This window comes from Vombatus ursinus, unplaced genomic scaffold (assembly GCF_900497805.2).
Source record: "Vombatus ursinus unplaced genomic scaffold, bare-nosed wombat genome assembly UNPS02014830.1, whole genome shotgun sequence".
NCBI lineage: Eukaryota > Metazoa > Chordata > Mammalia > Diprotodontia > Vombatidae > Vombatus > Vombatus ursinus.
In genome coordinates this window covers 43,107,777-43,131,724 of record NW_020954608.1, presented here as the reverse complement: position 1 = coordinate 43,131,724, position 23,948 = coordinate 43,107,777, and the positions used below count along the sequence as shown (strand labels likewise).

General features: G+C 34.8%; 1 protein-coding gene across 3 annotated transcripts in view; it reads right to left on the bottom strand.

Moving 5' to 3' along the window:
- C2CD5 (C2 calcium dependent domain containing 5) overlaps window positions 1-23,948 on the bottom strand; it is a 128,979-nt gene that overhangs the window by 90,776 nt on the left and 14,255 nt on the right. For 2 of the 3 annotated variants that reach the window (XM_027838753.1, XM_027838754.1), the window contains exons 4-7: window positions 17,710-17,805; window positions 16,202-16,357; window positions 9,800-9,998; window positions 3,970-4,121 (exon numbers count right to left, since the gene is read on the bottom strand). In XM_027838753.1, coding sequence (XP_027694554.1) covers window positions 3,970-4,121; window positions 9,800-9,998; window positions 16,202-16,357; window positions 17,710-17,805 — 603 coding nt within the window. Of the gene's footprint in view, window positions 1-3,969; window positions 4,122-5,074; window positions 5,200-9,799; window positions 9,999-16,201; window positions 16,358-17,709; window positions 17,806-23,948 lie in introns of all 3 variants that reach the window. The other variant, XM_027838755.1, reaches the window with a different exon arrangement.

Sequence of the window (23,948 nt, the reverse complement as noted above, 5' to 3'; positions counted from 1 at the left end):
AAAATGAAAACACTTACTGTAAGTTTTATTTAGTAGGTTCTTTAGTATTCCTTAATAGGTTCTTTAGTATTCCTTAGTATCTTTAGATTTCATGATATCTTAGCCAGTTTTAAATTACTTCAATAATTTATTAAATTTAAGCTACCTGTATTTTTAAAGTTCAAATACTAATTTAAAATAAATGTAAGGCCTAAAACTTGGGTGAGTTGTAATTTTAAATATGTCTGTGTGCACAAAACAAAATTGTTGCAATGCACACTAAAACAGTATATTAAGTGTAAAATACACTAAAAAAGTTTTAAATGGATATGTCATCACATCAATTTGGCTGTTCTATTTTAATGATTCCATTTGCTATTTAGTACAAAATTTGTTTCAATAAAAATAGATAGGTGTTTTTCTGACTTAATTGAATTAAGTCAAGCAATACTCTTCTTATGCAAATTTAAAATATATCATCAATATTTTTAAATGGTTTTTTTCTCTTTGATAAAGATATTACCAACCAGTCTATTATCACAAAGAGGTGACTTTACTAAAGATCAAATGATATGCCACGAATCAAAACAACTATATCCAGTATTTTAGGCCTGTCCCCCAAAGACCAACATAAAACATATTCCACTATACTACTACAGTATGTGTGTGTGTATATATACATACATATATCACTGTATATATAATATATATAGTATACCATACTATATATAGGATACACAGACTACATAAAGAGCTAAGATAAAATCAATAAAGCACAGAAGTTTACCAGTGAAAGGAACTATGATCATAATAGTAAATATAGAAACTAATTAACAGTATAGAATTTTGGATTCTAAATTACTTAAATTTTTTGAAAAGGTAATGAAAAAGAAATAAATTTAAAACTTCCTAAATATAGATGCTGACCTCTACCTACAAAAAAAAAAATTACTTCCTCTTTCAGCCATATTTTATATTTCAATTCTGATTACTTTGTTCATAATAATCAGTTAATCATTTCTGAGATGGGCTTTAAATAATTTACATGTAGTAATGTTATATTTCTTTGAACATATTTTCTCCTTTTTCATTTTCAGCTTTCTTACTCTTCATTTTGGAAGCTGCCTCAAATTATTTCTGAAAGTATATAGAAATAAAATAAGCAGATAAGGAAGTAAGCAAAAAACTACTCTATTTTCCTAGATGTGTAGAGACAACTACCAAGCATGTTCAACTATTTATACATTATCCTAATTATTTTCTGCCCTACCTATCATTTCATCAGGTAGGGAACTCCTTATGTGTCAAGTGTCTTCATCTGCCTAAATTATTTAATCTTGGAAAGTTGCCATGGTCACACTGATTGTGTCAGAAGCAGGACACGAACATAGCTTTTTCAAACTTCAATGACAGCCCTTTATCACCTACACCAGGCTCCCTCTCCTAGTCTTCACATAATGTAAGGAAAATATGAAGATAGATTTATTTATTTACATATATTTAAATTTCAAGGAATACATCAGATTCAGAGAAAATCAAATAATTAAAGCATTAACTATACTGTCTATACTTAGTTTGACATTTATAAAACTCGAAACATAATGTTTAAGGCAATTAATAAGAACAGGCAACCCAAATGAAAAGCATATAAGGCACTGCATAAATTTTAATTTAGGATCCCTCAAACTATATAAACAAAATATGTCTATCTCCTTAGTTACAAGAAAATAAAAATAAAAGCTCAAAATAAATGTTTCTAGGGGTTTGGACAAAAATGAATTATAAATAGTTTTCATTGATCCAGTTCAGTTATGAACTGGAACATAAAAGGGTAACCTACAAGAAGGAAATTTAGGAATTAAACCATCAATTTCTAGGGAAATATCTTCTTATAGGCTATTTGAAAACAATAAAACAGGGAAACCAGTCAGTGCTTACAGTTAATTTGCTCACTGGTTCCTCTATTACAACCACAACTTCTCATACAACTGAGTTCTTAAGGTATTTGTATCCACAAGGGTGGAGGACATAATTAAAACTTTAGTACATGTGCGTGAAGACTCTTAGGTCTAAACACACAATCTAGGGTCTATCCAGTTAGTTTAAATGGTTAGAAATCAGGGAAACAAGAAATTTGGAGAGGAAAAAAATACAAATTCAATTCATTTTTCACAAATTAAATGCAATCTTTTTTTTTTTCAAATTATTATGTATACAGAGTGGAAAAATTTGCAGGCTGGTATCTACTACTTTCATTTCCTAAACTCTAAAAAACTTCAGTTATTTCTAAAGAGACTTGCCTCTGCACAAAGATGAAAACAGTAGTTGTTCAAAGCTCATGAAACAACATCCATAAGATCTAACCAATAGTGTAAGAGCTTTTTACAAATAGTGTATTACTGTAAGCACAGCAATTTAGATTCAGAACAAATACTGAGAGTCGTGGATGTGAGCTTCAGCACAGGCCTTGGAAATGATGCTACCTATACTTCTAATAAACAGGAAAATTAAAAGCTACTCCTGATGATTGTTACATGACTGTTACACCAACTAAAATGCAATATATTTTTAAGCCTGACTAAAGAATTACCCTTTAAAGAACCATGACTCTTCATGACTTCAAGTCTTTGCTATCAGCAATTTTAGTTTGGGTCTCATTTATTTTAGAATCAGTAAGTCAAAAGTACCACAGTCAGATGTCTTAATTTAAACTTTTATTACACTACAATTTAAATTAAATTGTCAACTGTTTTAAACATGATAGATAACCTAAATAAATGCATGTACCTACTTGTTAAATTCTGAACTACTGATTAACATACTGAATTATTTTTACCTATAGCATGACGTGAAATTAAAAATCAGAAAGCTCAGGCTTCTTTTTAAGTAATCCTCAAAACTGCCAAATCATGTTCTTCACAATTTGTGTTCTGTTTAACAATTTCATTTATTAAATCTAGCTTAGCTTTAAAAAAAAACCCCACAAGTAATTTCTTTATTCTTAAGCTCCCATGCTTTTAAAATTAAATTTGTTTTCAAGCAGCAAATATAGAAGTTATTAAAATATAGTAAGCCAAAATGATACAAGACAAAATATATTTTTAGAAGATGGATTAAATCTCATGGAAAAATATCCCAGATCAAAATGCAGTTTATAAAAGTCCCATCACCCCAATTTCTTTAATTTCTCTGATTTCTTAAGTCATTTTTTGACTTGGCCTTTTTTTGGGGGGGAGGGGAGTCTATCCTAGAGATGAAGGAAAAGCACCAGATGACAACCCCAAAAAATATTTTATACAAATTCTGACATAGTAGGGGGCCCCTGTGGGGAATGAATGGAAGGAACAGGGAGCATTTGGGAGTGGGGGGGATAAGAATTCAGAAATATGAAAAAATTACAAGTAAAAATGGTATTTTTCTACCTTACAGGATGGAACAAGCAAACTTCTAAAACTAATGATTATAAATCACTTATTAATATGACACTACCATCCCAGAGAGATTCTGTAGGTGTTGTTTTGTAATATTACAAATTTTTTAGGATTAAATTCAGAATGAGGTCTACAAACAGAATACAGATAAGCTCAAAAATATATTTTTTACATGAGGAATCTGGTTTTGCTTTTTTACTAATAAGTTAACTCTTCAACTACCTAATATGTTTTAGCAAAAGAATGTGTTTCCCAACAAATTATAGTATTAAACAAAAAAGTCTACAGGTAAAATAAGAATTGTGTTTGTTATCTAGTCTTTCAAACTTAAACTATCAAAGAACTTTTAAACCTCTGAGTTACCAACCTAGGTGATAGAAATCACATCAAATTAATTCCTACATTGTAAAAATATATTCATATTTTAATTGTGACAGTTTAAAATTATTAGTGTTGGCATCATTTTTATTAACTTATATGCCAAAAGCAGAAGAAAAAGTTTGGATGAAAAGCCAATAAGAACAGAACCAAATTAAAAAAGCGGGTGGAAGCGCCTTACCAGTTTTGGGTGTCAAACTCAAATCTGTGTCAGAAGAAGAGGACTGTCGACTGTAGGACTTGGAAGGTGAAAAGGAATAAGTTTGATTTTTCAGAGGGGTGGAGGGTCCTGATGAGTGAGTATTGGGATTGGGATCTTCATTGAAGGGAATCCTGCCAGAAGAAGGTGGAAAGATATTAAGCAATCATGTGCCAAAGACCTGGCTGACGGCAGCATGATCCAAACACCAGGTTGGGATGGGTTGGGGCTGGGCCAGCAATCATTTCTTAAGTGTGAAGCTGGGGATGAGGTCAAAGACAAAGAATTTCTATTTACCCATTCAGTGTTCTTCAGACAAATATTACTACACTGAAACAGTTAACGAGCCAAGTAAAAGGCATGAAATGTCAGACTCAGGGAAAAAAAAAACATACCAAAGAGAAATAACCAAAGAGAATAAATACATGGCTGAAAATATTTTCAAATAAACAATGCTTTTTGATTCCAGTTACAAAAGAAAAAAAAATGATGATGACTGTAACTAATGTGTGTAAATATGTTCAAATATACTGATATTTGCACACATATATATCTTCCAAAAAAAAAATGTTTCCTTATCCTATAGCATCAAGAGTGCCACAGCTAAAAACAAAGCAATGAATAAAATGGATATAACTACACTGAACATTTGTTTTGTGCAGAATCACTGCTTACCTGTTCTCCAACAAGATCTCTTCCACAGAATTACACAAGCCATATTTAAAAGGTTTTATAAAAGAGGAAAAATAAGAAGATACAGGTAATTTGAACAAAAATTAATTTCCTGTCCAATCATAATTCTGGTTTCCAAGTAAAACCAAGAAAATGCAAAACAATTTGAAAACAAGTGTATGGGTCTATGGAAGAGACTTTGGAAGTGAAAAGGGCACTTTCTCTTCCAAACAACTATAGCCTTTGTTTTAGCAGTTGAATACAGTAGTTCTTCACCGACAGCAGGACTTCCAGTGAGAAAAGGAAGGACAAAAGATTTGTGGTACCTGCCTACACTGCCTGCCTGCCTGCCCTTTGCAACCACTCTGCCTGTGGCCTGTCTCTCCCCAGCTCCTGAGTCTGAGCAGTCTCGTACCAGTGTAGATGAGAGTGGGAACAGACACAGAGAAGTTCTGAGTAAGTCGTGAGCCAGTAGCAGTGTGAATTGGGCTGTTGTGAGTCGAACGGCATCCATGGCTTGGAGGGTGAACCAGCGGAGACCTGAGAGAATTTGCAGTCAAGGTGGAAGAAAAGAAAACAATATATACAACAGATCGCAAAGTTATGTTAAAATGATTGCAGGGTGCTTTAGTTAGAGGAGAGCACATATTTTTAAGCAGCTCCTAAGAGTTATAAATCCCTAACATGCAAAAGACCAGATGAAACCCAAAAGGAGGGAGGGGGAGAACAGATACACATTACCTAAAGATATATTTTAGTCAAAATTTTTAAAGGAAAAGTTAATAAACTGTGAGCTTTGATAAGAAAATTAAGTAGAAAGGACACTATATTTTCTTGCTTAGTTGAATTTAAGATTTTGGCTCTAAAGTTGCTTTAAAAGTAAAAGGTTTCTCTTTACCTTCATCATCAGTAACCTCACAGTACAAACTTTATGGGAAGAAAACACCAATAAAACCGAAAAGCTAAATACAATCAGCTAAATCATATTATGTCTTTGAAATTAGTAGTCCTAAATAATGTGTCACTCATACCATCAAATTCTTTAAGAGAATTTTACATATCGTGTTTGACTAAAACAAAAATTTCCAAGTAACATTTTCTGTATGGAGAGGCAAAAAATATGAAGAAAATACCATTTTAGGATAAAGAGAACTGTGATCATGTGAAAAGGTGTGTGTGATCCATGTTTAGGATAAAGAGAACTGTGATCATGTGAAAAGGTGTAAGGATGTATCTATAAGAACAAACATCTTGATGTATTATTATACGTGTTATTTAAAAACTGATGATAACATATGCAGAACAAAGCAAAAAGTACTATTAAAATGTATCATCAATTAAGCCAATAATCTTTTTTTTAAAAATTAATTTCCTTTGGGCTACTCCTTGTATAGAATATATTCTTAAAGAGAAATTTAAATTCAATTTTGTGAGATAGTACTGTTAACACTCTAAATGAGGAAATATAGTAAAAAAATATGATACATATTCAAATTATAAATTTTTTATTTAAAAAAAGACTCAACTGTCCTGGTTAAAAAAAGATCTATAGGCCATAAATAAGATATTTGTGAATGGTACTTAAGCAATTTCATATACTTTTTTCACTGATGCACATAAAAAAAAAAAAAAGCTCTTGTGAATAAACACCAAAAAAAATATCCTGTCTTTTCTTTTCAATATTTATTCACTCAACAGAAGTCTAAGAAGCCCAATTTTCAATGACCTTTATTTTATGGTCCTTTACCACATAGGAACTATCATTGTATGGTTAAGTACTATCACAGAATAGCAGTTTTCAAAGAGCAGTCTCCTAGTATTGATGGCTATGGTGGTCTTCAATACAGTCTGCAAACTAATATTCCTGTTTTTATAGCATGTAGGTACTCATATTCTTATTGTTAGTATGCTTTAATCTACATATACTAGGTATGTAACAAAATTACATAGTACTTATTTGGCATTCCACCAATAGAAACCACCAAAATAATTTCTGGTGAGGTCTCATTTTAAAAAATAGATGAAGTCAGTGGTCACTGCATTATTTTACTCAGCTAAAATGGAACAAAATCACCACTCAAAACAAATCTTACAATGGAAAATTCTACCCCCCAAAATTAAAATAATGTACAGCAATCCATTTAGTGATATATGTACTATAGGTACATACTGATGAAAACAGTTAAAAATTTAACTTTCTTGACTGCAGATAGATAACTCACACTAAAGAGCATTTTAGACAATATAATTTTTCTGTAAGGGCAGTATAAATATAGAAAAAGGATTCCTAGGCCCACCTATTCTTCCCTCTATAAACTCTCTCTTGGTGACCTCATCAACTCTCATGGGTTTAGTTATCTATCACCTGTTGGTAGATGAATCACCTATAAATATATCAAGACCCAAGTCTCTTCTCTGAACTTCAATTTCACATCACCAATTGACTATGGGATATCTCAGACACAGCATGTCCAAAAGAGAATTAGTTACCTTCTCCAAAATCCAGCCCTTTGCCAAAACTGCCTATTTCCACTAAAAGTACCATCAAGACTACAAAGATACTGTCTCCCAGGTTGTAAATCGTGGCATTATCCTCAATTTCTCACTCTCTCATTTCATTTATACAATCAACTGCCAAATCTTGCTATTTTTAACTCCACATCTCTTACACCTAACCTTAGATCAGGCTCTCATCAGCATCCTAATTAGTGTTACTGCTTCAAGGCTCCTCCTACTACTTTAGTCCTTCCTCCACAGTGTTGCCCAAGTAATTTTCTTTAAGCTCAGATCTGACCATGTCACTGACACACTCAAACTGCACTAGCTTCCTACCACCCATAGAATCATATAATATAAAGTCCTTCTCCATTTTGCCCTAACATATCTCTCCTAATTATAAGTCCCTCCCTCTCCAGCACTCTGTGATTGAGCTAACTGGCCTCCTCTCTTTTCCTCGTCCATGATGCTCCATCTCCAGTCTCTGGGTCTGATTATCTTCCATGCTGGAATGTATTCTTTCTGAGTCTCTGCCCCTCCTCTATGACCCAACCTAAGCACTGTCATCAGAGTACAGCCTTTCTTGACCTCTTCCCCCCACAGCCAGTGCAAACTACCTTGAATGTCACTAATTTGTATTTGTCTCTATTTACTCTCTTCATAGTAACTCTATATCCATGTACAGAGGTCCTGCTTTCCTGTATGAAATGTAATCTCCTCGAGGGTAAAGATTGCTTCCACAGATTGCATCTATACCCAGGGTCATCAGCATGGTTCCTCATGCAAAGCAGGCATCTATAAATGTGTGACCAATAGGCTTTTACTATGTTCAAACTATTTTTTTTAACTTTGTTCAACTATTTAAAAAGCAAAACAATCTTCTGACATAAAAGTGCAATAAATTCAAATGAAATTAACTTCTAATACAAATTTTAAATAAAGTATATTTTTAAAGCCTCGGACTTTATAAAAATATAAAAGCATTTCCTATCCTAATTGCATAACCAAATACATTGGAGCATAAAGCATCCCTGGGTACATATTATGGGATCATCATTCAAACGACACCATCCTATATTGAAGACCTTTTGGCACTACATATGAGGGCTCTAAACCCTTCATATGGAACTAAGATTTGGCTTATTTTGCCAAATTTTCCTTAATAACCAATAACCTTATTATGTTATATTAAGGAACCAGCATAGGTATGGATGGATAGATCATGGTATGGAATTTTATATAAGTTTCTAAATAAGCTATCAGGAATACAAAAAAGGCCATTTAAAACATCAGAGATATTCTGAAAGGTTACTTGTAAATTAATAGATGCTTTTCAGAAAATGTTCTCAATCACAAATGTCTTAATTCCTTCACAATACAAGTGTTTCCTATTTTATTAGAATTCACTATAGTAGAATCAGAAAACTGGGGAATAAATTCAAACTACAGTCCTAGAACACTCAAATTAATAGGATTCAAGAAAATATGCAAAATGTGTTCTCTTAGCTAGCCACGTAACACTGCAGCAAACAAGATGTAAAGAGGTAATGTAGCCATCTCCTATCTTTCTTTCTACTGCAATCCACATGAAACAAGGATAAGGGGAGCTATAAGCATTATAGCTACAAAAGCCAGACCCCTAACGCAAAGAATTCATTGCAAGTAAACAAACAAGACGGGACCACAATATTTCTTTTAGGATCCTTCCGTGACGAGGAAAAAAAAACTATCTGGGTGCCCCACTACCGCTTCTTATTGCAAGTACCACCTACTTTCTTTGTAAAGGACAGCAAAAAGAGCGAGCACCTGGAGTAAGAAGACCTGGTTTAAGAAACAGCTTTGTCACTTCCTGGATATAAAACCTTGGGCAAGTCACTTCATCTTCAGTTTCCTCCACTACAAAATGGGGAGCTGAAATTGGACTTTGATCACTAAGGTCTTCTTTCAGTTATAGGTCCTATGATGTTAATCTCAAGAGATGGGAAAACTAGGTCCCTCTACCCTCATTTTGCCCCTCACTCGAATTTTAAAATAATTTAGTAGGTCCTTTAAAGGAGTAGTCAAAAGAAATATGGAGAAAATAATTTTTCTATTAATTTGACTGAAATACATCCAACTGTTGAGTTTTACCCACCCTCTTCAGATATAACCACCAAAAGGGTTTAGTAAATATAGGACGAAGTCTATTTAATAGCTCCTGATGGCATGATGTAGAAGAATCTCTCCAGCACATGGATCAGCCTAGCCTGCTGCCTCTATATTATCATAAACAGAACACGGATCAGCAACCAAAGAGTCTTTAGGACTTCTCAGAAAATGTGCAAAACACAACCCACAAATACTCTTCTAAGACAAAGATACTTAACCCAAAATTAAGTCCGAAGAGGAGAGTGTTATACAATACATACATCAGCACAAATTTTATTTGCTAATCCAGATAACTGTAATTTCTGATTAAAAAACAAACAAGAAGTTTTAAGTTTCTGAATAGATTAGATTTTGACAGTGAACTCTGACAGAAAATCACTATGTTAATAAAAAGTGCTGGCTCACCCTACTGGCCATGTTTAAAATAAAATGAATATGCACAGGAAAAACATGAACAGCTTTCTCCATTAAAAGTTATGCACTTACTCATACTTACTCTTTCATTTCTTTGGATGGGGAATTACATGCAGGAAGGAATGCTGCCGTGCTACTTAATTTATCCAGCGTACAGGCTGTTCCTATGGCTCGTACCACTAATCCAGATTCTCCTTCCAGGTCAAAACACTGTAAATACCCAACAACTGCATTTCCTCTCATTTCAAGTACTTTCAAACCAATCTTCCTTTGGAGTTCACCTATAATTTAGAAGGAAAACAACCCAAACTCTTTTAGAAAATCAATAACAATGTCATGAAACTAAATAGGTAATACATTACCAAAACTGAAAGAATCACAAACTGAGAGCTAGAAGAAACCTTATGTATCAATTAGTCCAAACTCCTCATTCTATCAACAGGAAAACAGACTCAGAAAAGTTACAGAAGGTCACACACCTAGTAAATGATGGCACGGACACTAGATGCTACTATTTCTCAATGCAGCTATAATTTTCATTTACATGATTTAATTTTTATTATAAACTTATATATTCTTTCCCTTTCTATTTTTTAGACAAAATCTTAGGCTTCAACATATGTTAATGGCCCCTAAAATATTCTGCCTTCCAAATTCATCAATCTCCCTAAGTCCCAATCCCTCCATCGTCACTCTACCTCATCTACATATAAACCTGTTCTTCAAGTCCATTGCTGGGACTAATTTTACAGAAGAATTAGATAAACCATTCAATGCTGAAAGCAGTAGGCCCTTTGATTTAAGTGGCATCAATTCAAGGGGCATTTAAATGAAGGGCATATCGCATAAGGCAACTAGGTGGCACAATGGATAGTACTGGGCCCAGAGTCAAGAACACCTAAGTTCAAATCTAGTCTCAGACAGTTATTAGCTGTGTGATCCTGGGCAATAAATTTAACCTCTCTATGCCTCAGTTTCCTCACCTGTAAAACAATAATAGCACCTATCTCCCAGGGCTGTTGTAAGGATCAAATAAGATAATAACTGTACAGCACTTAGTACAAGGCCTGGCACATAGTAAGCACTATACAAAACATTAGCTATTATTAGTATTATATGGATAAATTGAGACATCCAAGGGAAAAAGAGGGACAAGGAGGGGGTAAGAAGGAAGGGCACAGGACAGCATCCACCCCTTAAGTAGGAGCAGCAGTTGACACTTCTGAAACGAGGTCTTCCACACTAAAGCCAGGTCTGACTCTCATGCTGGATGTGGAAGGGCACAGAAAAATTATAAACAGGGATATAGCCAACCTAGGACATGATGCTCAGGCCACAGCAAATGAAGGAAATATATCAAGAGAATATGCCAGGCTCATGGTGACATCAAAGTCTGAATAGACCTCCCTGGAGTTCACTTCTTCACTCCATGCATGACCACCACCCTAGTTCAGGACTTCATCAATCAGTAGCTGTACTATTGCAACAGTCTCCTAATTTGTCTCCTTGTGTCCAATCCCTCCTCCTCATCTTTGATCCAGTCTCTACTCAAATGGAACTGTGATCTCACTGTTTTGGATGTTCCCTCTAACAATGAAGAGGGCAATCCATCTACACCTGTGCATTCTGTTTCTGTGTCTTCCCATAAGTTCTCAACAGGGAATCCACTAAATGTCCTACTTTCTCACTTGATACCTGGAAGATGGCAGTGGAGCACTTGGGCTTTCCGCCTGTCATCCTTTGTCTATGATACATGACTCTCTCTCATCTTCTTTTCCTATCATACATTTCCCTAATATCTTTTACTCTTAATGGTTTTATGTTGCAACATGCTTAGACCCACCCTGAGCCACACTATTTTGTGTGATATTTATTTTCAATTCTTCAGAGACTGTCCTCTGCATCTTGCAACCATATGACAATATTGGTGGAATATTTATATTAAAAAGATGGGCCTTTGTTTCCAAGAGAGGCTCAGGTTCATTAAAAAAGCTCTGCTTAATCCCAATTGCCTCACCAAAAAAAAAAAGAAAAGAGCTCTGTAACTTCCTAAAGGTAATCTATCTTGTTCTCTACCTATTTAATTCTGAGCCCAATTCATTCTTTTATATGGTCGGTCCCAACTACATAAACAGAGAAAAATGCTCTATAGATTGCCCAAACAACTGCATATTGTAATCAAGACAAAAAGCATTTTTCATCCACTTGGTCTTTCCTGGGGGAATGGTCAAATCAAACTCTTTTGAGTTAATACAGTTCTCTTCCAGAAGGCTTTGCAATGCTCTAGGGTTTGATGCAGATATCAGTATTGGGCACAAACAGGAATATTTGGAGGATCTCACATTTCACAGGGAATTCATCTTCAACTTGGACTCTATGCTGGACTTCCTCCATCATACTACCAATAAATATACATCTCGGCTTTATGACTCTCCTGATACTTATGGTCAGAGGGTAATGAGAAGGGTCGTTTCTGTTTCGTATTTCAAGGAATCCTGAATTTATGGATAGGAGACACATCTTGGGAAGAGAACCTTAAGGCATCATTTTGTTCTACCAAATCAAATGCTCTTCCATAAGCAACAATAGCAACAAAAAGCATAATGAGATCTCATATAATCCAGATACTCAGTTAATTGTGTCATTATAAAGATGTGGTCCACTGAAGAATCTTACATACAAAAGTCCACCTACTGCCTATCAATATGTTTATGAAGGTGTCCTTGGTGCATGTGTAAAAAAGTCTCAAAAATTTTTTTGTAGAAATGGAAAAGCAAGCAAATAGGTCAGTAATGGTTGATATTCTCCTAGTCACCTTTTCTTTTTTCTTTTTTTTTTTTTGAGGAGGAAAAGGGAAAGAAGGTTATTAATAAGGTCCAGGATTTTTCCCATGCTTTTAGTATATTCCTTTAGATAACTCAATGCCTGTATCTCTAGCATAGATGTTTTCTGTCCAAACAAACTGCTTTTGGTCCAAACAAGTTGGTCTAAACAAGGTGCACTTGGTACAAACAAGTTGCTTTTTTTTTCTAACTTTGTTCTCTTTAGGGCTATTTCTTCTGTTTCTATAAGCGTATCCAGGTCTATGATGTTATAAGTCCAAATGTGGTAGTAGGATAGGATAATAATATTCCAAGGCTCTACTCAACTCAGTCTAGACTACTTTTCTCTTTAAAATACTGAAACCACCCTTGAGACTTTAATTGACTCAAACCACTGCCCTAGCTTCCTAAGTACAAAAGCCAGTCCCACAGAGGCAAGGATATTTCCTTCAGACTTCTGACAAACAAAACTGAAGTGCCAACACATAGGTAGGGAGGCTACACCCAAATGAACAGATGCTGTAGTCATACTAAGTATTCTTTTTATGCTATTGTTAAGTAAATTTCCTTTTGTTAACTGTATAATAGTCTATTTTGTTCTATTTTTGTTCTAACTATAACCTGAACTATCAGATTGCCCTGAGTCAGGACTGGACTACAAAACAGGGCATAGACAGTAAGAACAGACTGGAATGATTTAACTGAAATGGGAGAAGAGAAATGCAAAGGAAGGGTAAGCCCTGGGTGGCCTCCCTGGTTTTAGAAGTGCTGACCATATACCAATAAGGTATCATTCGTTGTTACAAGAAGACTAGAGAGTAAACTATTGCTTACTGCAGCATTAAGCAACTAGAAATAGATATGAATGTACCCTGAACCTTTAAGAACTGTGCCATGAAGTTATAAATGCTCTAAACTGTTGTTTATTGAATTTATCTGGCATTGACAGTAACCTCCAGGCCTACCAGTTTCAGTAGGTCTAGAGCCTCCCTGGAAATGATAATTTTGGAACTAAGAACTGTACTGAAAAAATTGCTTGGGGATTTTTATACTCCATATGGGAGGCCATGTAAACTGTATTCATTGAGATTCTTTGGTGCCAGGAATTTGGGAAGGAAGGAGGATATTTGAAAGAACAATGCTTGATCCTTCCTCTAGGAAAATATGCTAAATACATCCCCACATGATTTGATGAGAAAGGAAAGGATGTTGAGTGCTGTGTGCTAGGTTAGTTTAAAAGAAGATCCAGGCTCTGTTCTGGCTCTTTCTCACTGGGGTTTCCAGAAAGGACTGGGACAGGGACTTTCTGTGGAGTGGGATACAGTACAGACCCTGCCATGGCAGAAATGGAAACTTTTCACACATAGCAGCTTCAGCACACTTATTAAAGTGAGCAGTGGAACACTGGGACAGTGTTCAGATCCCAACAGTGGCAATGTTTAGGCCTTGAAAGTGGAAGTGCCCGTGGCAGTACTTCGATCCTGGTACAACAAGAGAATTTCTACGCTCCAAATCTGTGGGGCAGAGATTAGTACCCTTACTATAGCAATGGATTTACATCAGTGAAACCTCGAAATAAAATTACTATAATCTTTGTCAAAGTCATTTCTACAGTGCTTTATCCATTTTAAATTATCAATTACTTGCTTAAATAGGTCAGAATTTAGTTACAACATGCACTTCCATGCCATATTTTTTCCCTCATTATCAATCTTTCTTCCAGCTTTTTACTAATTCTGATCTTTCCTATAATAAGTTCATTTTCTGACTATATGATTCAAATTGAAATGTTTGTTGATGATTAAGTTCACTATAAAAAAAGAAAATTTCAAAAAATGACTAGTCTTTTCACGACAAAATAAATCAATTATGTTTTTGTGATGTTTATAATCTTTAGGTTCCTTTCTTTAAGTATTCATGATACAGTGGTATGAGGATTCTTTGTAATCCACAAGTCTTCAGCCTCTCTTATTCCTTCTTCCTAACTCATATTTTCTTAAGTATTCATCAATATTTTCTCCCATTTCTACCTTTGCACTGAAGTCATCAAGTGTCAAGATGTATAAAGATTTCATCTCGAAGGATCTTAGCAAAATTTTTCATAAAACTTATCTCCCTCTTCATTCTCTGCAAATGAAATTGCTGCAAAGGCTTCAACCAATTTCATGGTACACTTTTTGTAAATATATACTATGAGGATAGAAATACAACATGATCAAATGCCTCATGATGTCATATTTCCCTTTGCTTTTGGGCTTAAAATAAAGCCAACTCCCTAAAGTCCTTTCTTTGACTCTCCAAGGAGTACATGTGATCCATCCCTCAATTTAGCAGCAATTTCCTTCTCTCTTCTGTTTTTATTTATAGCAAAAATATCAAGTGATATGATTCAGCTCCTCCTGCAGCATGTTAATTTTTTGGTCGCTGGTTCAAGGTTTCACATTTATAGCATCAACAATCAAAGTTTATAGATGGTCTAAAAACTGTGGGATTTCGAGCATCTATTTCCTTTTCAACTACTCTGCCATCCTTGGAGAACTAGAAGGGGGCATCTGAGAACAAAGGGACATTCTTTGCTTTTGTTTTTGCATGGGTTGCCACAGACAAAGAATTCATCAGCAAGTAGCCAGGCTTATTCGTGATGAGCTTCTCTGTACTTAGCTAAGCTAGTCCTTGGAAAGTAGCCTTAATGTGTTGCTAGGACCATTCTAAAACAGATATGACCATGTCAGTCCCTCACTAAAATGTCTTCAGTCAGTGACTCACTATTATTTCCAAGATAAAAAACAAACTTCTGATGCACGGAAGGGTTGGGTTTGGTTCCAGAAATGCCAATGATGTAAAAACAAAGAACATCAGTAAAACTTTAGAATAAGGCCTAAGACAGAATCCTGTAGCACATCTTGAACTTCTCTTATACCAATGCTGATCTATTAATTGATACTCTTTAGCCATTATTGCTCAAGAAATTCATAATTTACCTAACTATATTAACATTTAGCCCACATTTCTTCATCTTCATAGATCTCAAGCTGGAAGAGAATTGAAAGGATCCTAATCTAGAATTCTGACCTTATTTGGGCAGGCATGCTGGCAAGTTATCATTATGCCCACTTTGCAGAAGCAGCCCAGAGAGGTTAGATGACTTGTCTAAGGTCACATAGTTGATAAGTGACAGAGGGATTACTAGAACCCAGGTCACTTGCTTCCTAATGCAGTGATCCTTCTACTACATTACTCAGACTTCTGCATATTCAGGACAATCTACCAGATAAAGTAAATGAGGTTAGCTCAGCTTCATTTGTTTTTAACAAATTCAAGATAGCTTGTAGCAAATAAGATAAAAGCCCATCTTGTTTCCCTTAGGCTCTTTTTAAAGTCCCAAATAAATGAAAGAAAAAGCTTTTATTAAGCACTTTCTTCCTGCATTAAATGCTAGGGATACAAAGAGAAAAGGCAGTCATTGTTCTCAAGAAGTTCAGATTCTAATGGAAGAGATAACACATACATGAGGTTTCCACAGCAAATGAGAATTCACTAACCACACTGCCTTCAGATAATTCCCAAATCTGTATCTCCAGTACTGATCTTTTTGCCAAGCTCTAGATCCAACTCTTTATAAGATATTTTCATCTGTAACTCTAATTCACAAGAAAACATACCTGACATTAACGAAATAAGTCTCTGTCTGGCCTCATTTGATGCCCTTGGTGTACGAATTCGGTCAATCCACTGATACTCAGGATCTTCATTTACCACCAATTCTTCTACGAATCCATGAATGATTACAGCTCGATAACACTTTGGAATAGATGTTGCTGTTTTGGAGGAAAAAAAAAAGTGATCTATCTTTATATTTATTAATTTATAACAAGCACAATTAACACTTTAAATACAAGATCCTCAGCTGACCTTAAAACTAAAGAATATCCCTTTAATTATGGTTTTGTAATGAAGTAATTACTACCATGCTACTTTCACACAAAGGATATGATATAATCAGTCATAGAAATACTATTTTCTTTCAGGAGGCTTTTGCTCTTCATTTTTTTTTGTCCTGGCCTGTGATTTCATTTTTATAAAGAAGCATTCAGTGTGGAGACTTCCTTATCCAATTTAGATCAACACCACTTGTCTTTAACTGAGCTCCTAGGAGGGTTTCTTGGGGCACTATGTCATGTGACCTACCCTATCCATCACTAGACAGCCAGTACATGTCAGAAACAGCCTTGAACCTGGGTCTTCCTGATTCCAAGGTAGACTTTCTATCCACTATTCCATGCTGCCTCACCCTTTCTCATAATTACATTAAAGAAGTGTTCACCTAAGATCTATTTTTGTGGTTCAGTAACTGCTATAGATAATATTAAATAATATAATATAAAATCCAAATAAAATTCAGAATATAAATCAGACAGCTAGGAATAGAAAAGCAAAAAATAATCAGTAAGCTATAAAATGAATATTCATTTTAAAATTTTTTAAAAAGTTATTCCAGACGTGACTATATCAGTCTTTAAAAATCATGTCACTTGGCATTCTACCTCTGAAAGTACAACACATATCTAAATGTCTACTGGCAATAGTGCATTCCTGCAACCACTAGCAAACAAAAATTATAATCAAATGGTATCAAAATCCCAGATGAATAGACTAATTTAATACATGGAATACAAAATGACATGCTTTTAGCCATAGAAAAGATGTACCAGGTTGAAAACAGGGATAGAACTGGGATACAACTAAATGGCATTGTCCTCTGTGCCTCATACAAAAGCAAAATATTACTGAATTTTTCAGGCCTAAACATATAAATTTAAGAAAACTAGTTACTGCTTAGTTGGAAGCTTTTTTTCTTTTTTTGGATAGGCAATGGGGTTAAGTGACTTGCCCAGGGTCACACAGCTAGTAAGTGTGAAGTGTCTGAGGCCAGATTTGAACTCAGGTCCTCCTGACTCCAGGGCCAGTGCTTTAACCTCTGCTCCACTTAGCTGTCCCCAAGTCGGAAGCTTTTGACCCCAGAAAAATGTTCTACATAAGTAGAGATTAATAATTTCTTGATGAGTACGCATTCTCCATTCAGATCTTAAAAGATAAAGACATTTGCTTTTCCACATTTTTATTTTTCCACATTGAGAACAAGCTACTTCAACTAAAATTATTTACTTACTGCAGAAGAATTTTACTCCACAAGATGACTGCCTGAAACGGTTTAAATCATTAAAGAGGTCTACTTTTACAACTACATTGATCTCCCCACGGATACCTGTGAAATAAAAAGGGAAAAGCAATAATTCATTCTAGAAAAAATAATCTTTTACTTATAACTATCAAGTAAATTAAAGATTCCTTTTGTAAAACTACACATTATAGAGGCAGCTTAGCAAAACTGAAAAGAGTGCTGGACTTTTGAGTCAGCAAGACCTGAACTGAAATCCTCCCTTTGATACTTACTTTGTGTGAGACTATGGGCAAAATATTTAACTTCTCTAAACTTTAGCCAACTCTCTGAGATTAGTTTTCATATCCATGAAACTACAGGTTATTGGCATACTGATGTATCACATTAGAAAAACAACACTAATACTTTTTCCCCAAAATATTCCTTTATCTTTCCCCTCTACAACCTTTAAAGTAAACATGGTTTTGACCCCTTGTTGTATTTATAGTCCTTCTGACCACACAGTCATTCCAACCATTTACCTAACCACTACTTCTGAATCTCTTACCTATTTTACCTCCCACCATCCTGACCTATTAAAATCTTAGTAACCCTAAGAGTCCAAATTATCTGGTCCTCATCCCAGTGTTCCATGCACTGCTAAAGAAAGTGGTAAAGTCTAATGATGACTTCATTTATAAACTCACACTTGGTCTGGACTGTTGCTTGATAATTATTAATCTCTCATAAACTCCCTGTCACATTTCCCCACATCACCTATCACTGTCTCTTCCTCAAGCCTTCAGAATTCAACCCCACTATCTCAGATAACTGCTATGATTTTACCAAGACCAAAAATAACCAACCTGAACTCTAACTTCAGTTGTCTTCTTCTACAAAATGTCTGTTTTCACTTGTTTCCTCCTCCTTCCCTCCAATCTCAGAAGATAAAGAACTTTTCAGTCTTATTTCATACTATACAGCCCTCCACTTAATTCTATCCACCAGCCAAACAAATATTTTTCATCCTAGTACATGTCAAATACTTTCCCAACAAGACATAATCTATGTAAAGTGCTTGCAAACTCTGATACTATATGACTCCTATAACAAATGATATTACTGTTACCACTGTTATCTCATTCTTTTCATCCTTTTTGATGGGGTTTAGATTAAAAATGGCCCAATGTTATGTTTGGGTAGTTGTGTTAATTTTTATAGTCAGTTCTATCTATAATGATGCGTCATTTCTAGCAGTTTTATTTGTTGAATTCTCAAGGATCAGGGAGTGCAGGAAGGGAGCATTTGTAATACATGGATTTGCCTGCTATGCTTTATAAAATATAGCAAGTGCTTCTAGCATATCATTCTAGCCACTAGATCATGTCTTTCAAGATAACCAGGAAGTGGTAAATTTTTGGAACCTGCAGAGATATGTTTCTACCACTTCCCTGTATAAACTGTACTGATCAATGACCCGATTCTGAATCATGAGCTTTCCTTCCATTTCTATAAATAAATCTGCATGACTCTGATATTTGTTTCACTCTTCTTTGTTAACATAGTGTTGATTAAGTTCGTGTAGATGTTCCCCTTGGAGATGTTTTTTTTTTTAATTCCACTCCTGGATCATAGTCATTTCAAATGCTCCATCTGGAAATAAACTACCCTAGATTATATCTGACAAATCTGGCAGTATTTACTTCAGCTTTAAGGTCTGTTTGTTTCAAAAATATTTCAGCTATTTATCATGTGCTCTGAAAACACCTATCAATTCTTTTATTCCTTTTTGATGAGAAGTGTTGATCTTTTTATAAATATCTTAGCCTTGTGTTTTACTAACACTGCATAGGCTGCTTTTGTTTGGAAACTTTCTAGGTCTGTTGTTACCCACTCTATAGTGTCAAAAGTAAGCACTATGACTGAATTCCATTCTGCATTTTGTTGCTATTGCCTGTAACTGGGCAATAATATGTTTAAGTTATTTATAGGATATAGCAGTTAGATACTGATGTAATTTTTCAATGTATTTCTGCATATCTTTATTATTTTTCTCAAGTTACTTCTACCATGGTGACATATGAAGACTTTCTTTGAGTATTCCTAGATATCATTCCTCTTATGGCACCTGCTGTAGCAGTAGTTACAGCAAATATTGTGGTTTGTGAGTCTCAAAAAGGTTTTATAGTCTGTCACATAACTACAGGGGAATGAATTAGTTTATGATGGTTATTTCTATTTTGTAGATGAAGAAACCAAAAGATTAAGTAATTTGGTAAGTGGCAGAACCAGAACTCAAACTTGGGTTTCTGGGTCCATTTCTCAAACTTCTTAGGCTATCTTCTTATCCAACACAGATGATGACAAAACCTTCACCTTAGCAGACTCAACCTTCATACTTCAGTAGATGATAACTCAGGAATTATTATGTCCTGTCCCCCTAAAAAAAATTCAGGTCAATTTTTTGGTGAAAAGTATTTCCAAACCAGCTTAGCTAGTCCTCTGTCAACAAACAGTCAGTGCCTCATGATAACCCTACCAAAGTCTTTAAAAGCTCAAAGGCCTGGACAGAGCTGGTGTTCTTGAAAGGCAGTGTGATGCCATGGAAAGAGCCTGGTTCTGGAATCAGAGAACAGCTTCAAGCCCCACTTCTGATGTTTATGACCTGTGTGACCTGGAACAAATCCCTTAACCTCTCTGGTCTTCACTTTCTTTCTAAAATGAAGGGAAAAGACTAGATGAGATGACCCTAGCTTTAAATCTAGATGAGCTTAGAAGCTTTACAGACATGGACTTGAAGAACTCCTTACTACAAGGATGTATCCAAGTAGAACTTAGATCAGGGCTTAAAAGATACCTAAACTGTGTATTATTCTCCTTTATGTAGAACCCTTATATTTTAGCATAACGTAAGCAACATAGTTTTCAAATACTAGGATGTCTACTAACAAACTCCAAGATAGAGCTCTACAAATGGAATAAAGATTGCTTAATGCTATAATAAATTGTGATTCTATTTTACTGTGCCTCATTTTTAACTACTAAGTACATCATACCATAGTGAAAAAAATACTGGACAAGAACTCAGATTCTGCCTTTACCACTTATAAGCCAAATAGGTTAAGTCATTTGATTTCTCTAGGACTAATTTTTCTCAACTATAAAAAAAGGATAATACTTACCCTACCTACTTCACAAAGTCGTCACATAGACTAAATGAGATAAAGTATACATAAATGCTTTGATATAACATAGAAATGTATATTATGATAGTAGTATAACATATTATCATTATATTGTTGCATGTCCCAAACAAAATACCAAGATGTTAAAAGCTACTTAATTTCCTAAGTCCCAGTTGTATTCTCTCTCCTTTAATTAAAGGAATTTCAAGCACAACTATGTCAACTATTAAACCAGCTATTTAATTTCTGTATTTGAAATATCTTTTGATCTTTTTTCCATATGAGATCTTAGTAGATGAGTGAAAATTTCTGTAAGAGAAGCAAATTATTCTAACTATTATTCCAACAATGGTTATCAGAAAAAAGATCACAATAGCTATTGTGTTATCGTAGTTATCCTTTCCACGTGGCAGGGGCAAGGCATCCTCAAGATCTAGAAAATCCATGTAAAATTTTTTGACCCTCCCCTCATTCCAGAAAAGAAGTCTGAATTATTATGGTATTAAAAGATAAAATATGTTGATATTATACAACACTATACATATATTTTATGCATTTCTGAGTTTTTTCTATATCATCTGCTAGCCTTCTTGTGTTATGTACAGCTTCCACAAAACCCCCCCAAAATTCCCATTTAACTTCTTATGCCAACCTACAATATATCAAAACCACAATGGCGAAAGTTGTGATATGGAAATGATAACTGTATATTTCTTTAAGAAATGAAGACTGGCATTCCCCAATTGATAAATGGTTAAAGGCTATGAATAGGCAGTTTTCATATGAAGAAATTAAAGCTATCTATAATCATATGAAAAAATGCTCTAAAGCAACACTGATTACAGAAATGCAAATCAAAAGAACTCTTAGGTACCACATCACACCTATCAGATTGGCTGACACGACAAAACAGGAAAATGATAAATGCTAGAAAAGATGTGGGAAAACTGAAACACTAATGCATTGTTGATGGAGTTATGAACTGATCTAACCATTCTGGAGAGCAACCTGAAACTATGTCCAAAGGGCTATAAAAACGTGCACACCCTTTGACCCAGCAATACCACTTCTAGGGCTGTATCCCAAAGAGATCATACAAAGGGGAAAAGGACCCGCATGTACAAAAATATTTATAGCAGCTCTTTTTGTGGTGGCAAAGAATTGGAAATTGAGGGAATGCCCATCAATTGGGGAATGGCTGAACAAGCTGTGGTATAGGAATGTAATGGAATATGATTGTGCTATAAAAAATGATGAGCAAGCAGACTTCAGAAAAACCTGGAAAGACTTCCATAAACTGATGCCGTGTGAAGTGAGCAGAACCAGAACACTGTACACAATAACAGCCATACTGTATGATGACTCACTTTGATAGACTTAGCTCTTCTCAGCAATACAAGGATCTGAGACAACTCCAAAGGACTCATGATAGAAAATACTATCCACATCCAGAGAAAGAACTATGGAGTCTGAATGCAGATCAAAGCATACTATTTGCTCTCTTTTTTTGTTTTGTTTTGTTTCTTCTTTCTCGTGGTTCCTTCCATTCGTTCTAATTCTTTACAACATGACTAATGTGAAAATATGTTTAATAAGAATGTATATGTAGAGCCTACATCAGACTGCACACCATCTTGGGGAGGGGGGAGAAGAGGGAGGCAAAGAAAATTTAAAACTCAAAAGCTTATGGAAGTGAATGTTGAAAACTAAAAATAAATTAATTAAAAAATTGGGTGGTTCCCAAGAATCATTAGCGAGTTCAGTAATTTGTGATCACATCTATAGAGTTATCAACAGTAATCATGTCATTTGTTCCAAATAAGAGCTCCTTAGTTTATAAAAATCTTGCCTACCTGTCTATAAGACATAATTAATGTGTTTTAGTACCCACATATGAATCCACATCTGCATTTACTGAATATTTTCATATAATGACAGTAGCAATCAAATCATAGGCTATCTCTTTAACAAAAGAACAGAACTAAAAACAGGAACCCTGATTAATGAAATTTTACACTGTTGTTCCTTTTTATGGTTCTATTTTTAGCCGTAACTTACACATCTATTAAAAATTCAGCGTTGAATTGAGAAATACTACTAAAGGCTTTTTAAAATGTGAATTGACAAATAAGAAATAACTATTTTTTGGCCATGATAGAGCCATTCTAAATTTTCCCCTTTTTCTAAATTTTTCTCTTTTCATTTGGAGAAATAGAAAAAAATGTTTCTTCTCATATAATGATAAACTACAAAAACTTTCAATTAAAAAATAAAATGATGAACACTTTTAAATTATATGTTAAATCACACACAGGAGTTAAAATATTAAAAATTAAAATTAAATTATTAAGTTTCACTGAGACCTTCAGTCGCCCCATCCTTCCTTACCCTCCCAGTCCTTCGCTTCACTTTTCTCCTTTTGCAATCTTAAGGTTTAGTTAATCTTGTTCAGCAAAGCACCACACTTCACTTTTTAATCCCCTGCCCACTTCTCTGCCAGACACACTCTGATAATCCTAAACTCAGATCCTACTTTTCACATGTTAAAGTCACACAATCAGGTAGATGGGATTATCTAACCTCAATTGGGTCCTCACTACTACATGAAATTCCTTGCATTCATCTCAAATTGATTCACTTTCAGACTCCCGAAAGTGGCTGCTCCAAACTCTCCAATCCCTGTAAATAACATTTTTCTCTTTAATTTCTCTGTACTGACCATTCCCTGCTGCCTACAAAATATGCTTAGATCTCTCTATCCTAAAAAAAAAAAAAACAAAAAACTTCACTTAACCATATCACGCCCTTTGCCTTTAAGCTATCCCCCTGTATCTTTCTTGCCTTTCCACTACTAAACTCAAAAAACCTTCTATACAGTCTTCTGGAAGCCAAGATGGAGAAGAAAGCAGTAAACTGCCATAACTTTCCCATATTCACCTCCAAACAACCACAAAATAGCATCCTAAAACAAATCCTGGAGAAGCACAACAAGCGAAATGGCCAGGTAAAACAATCTTTTAGCCCAAGAAACTTGGAAGATCGGCAACAAAGGTCTCACTCAGG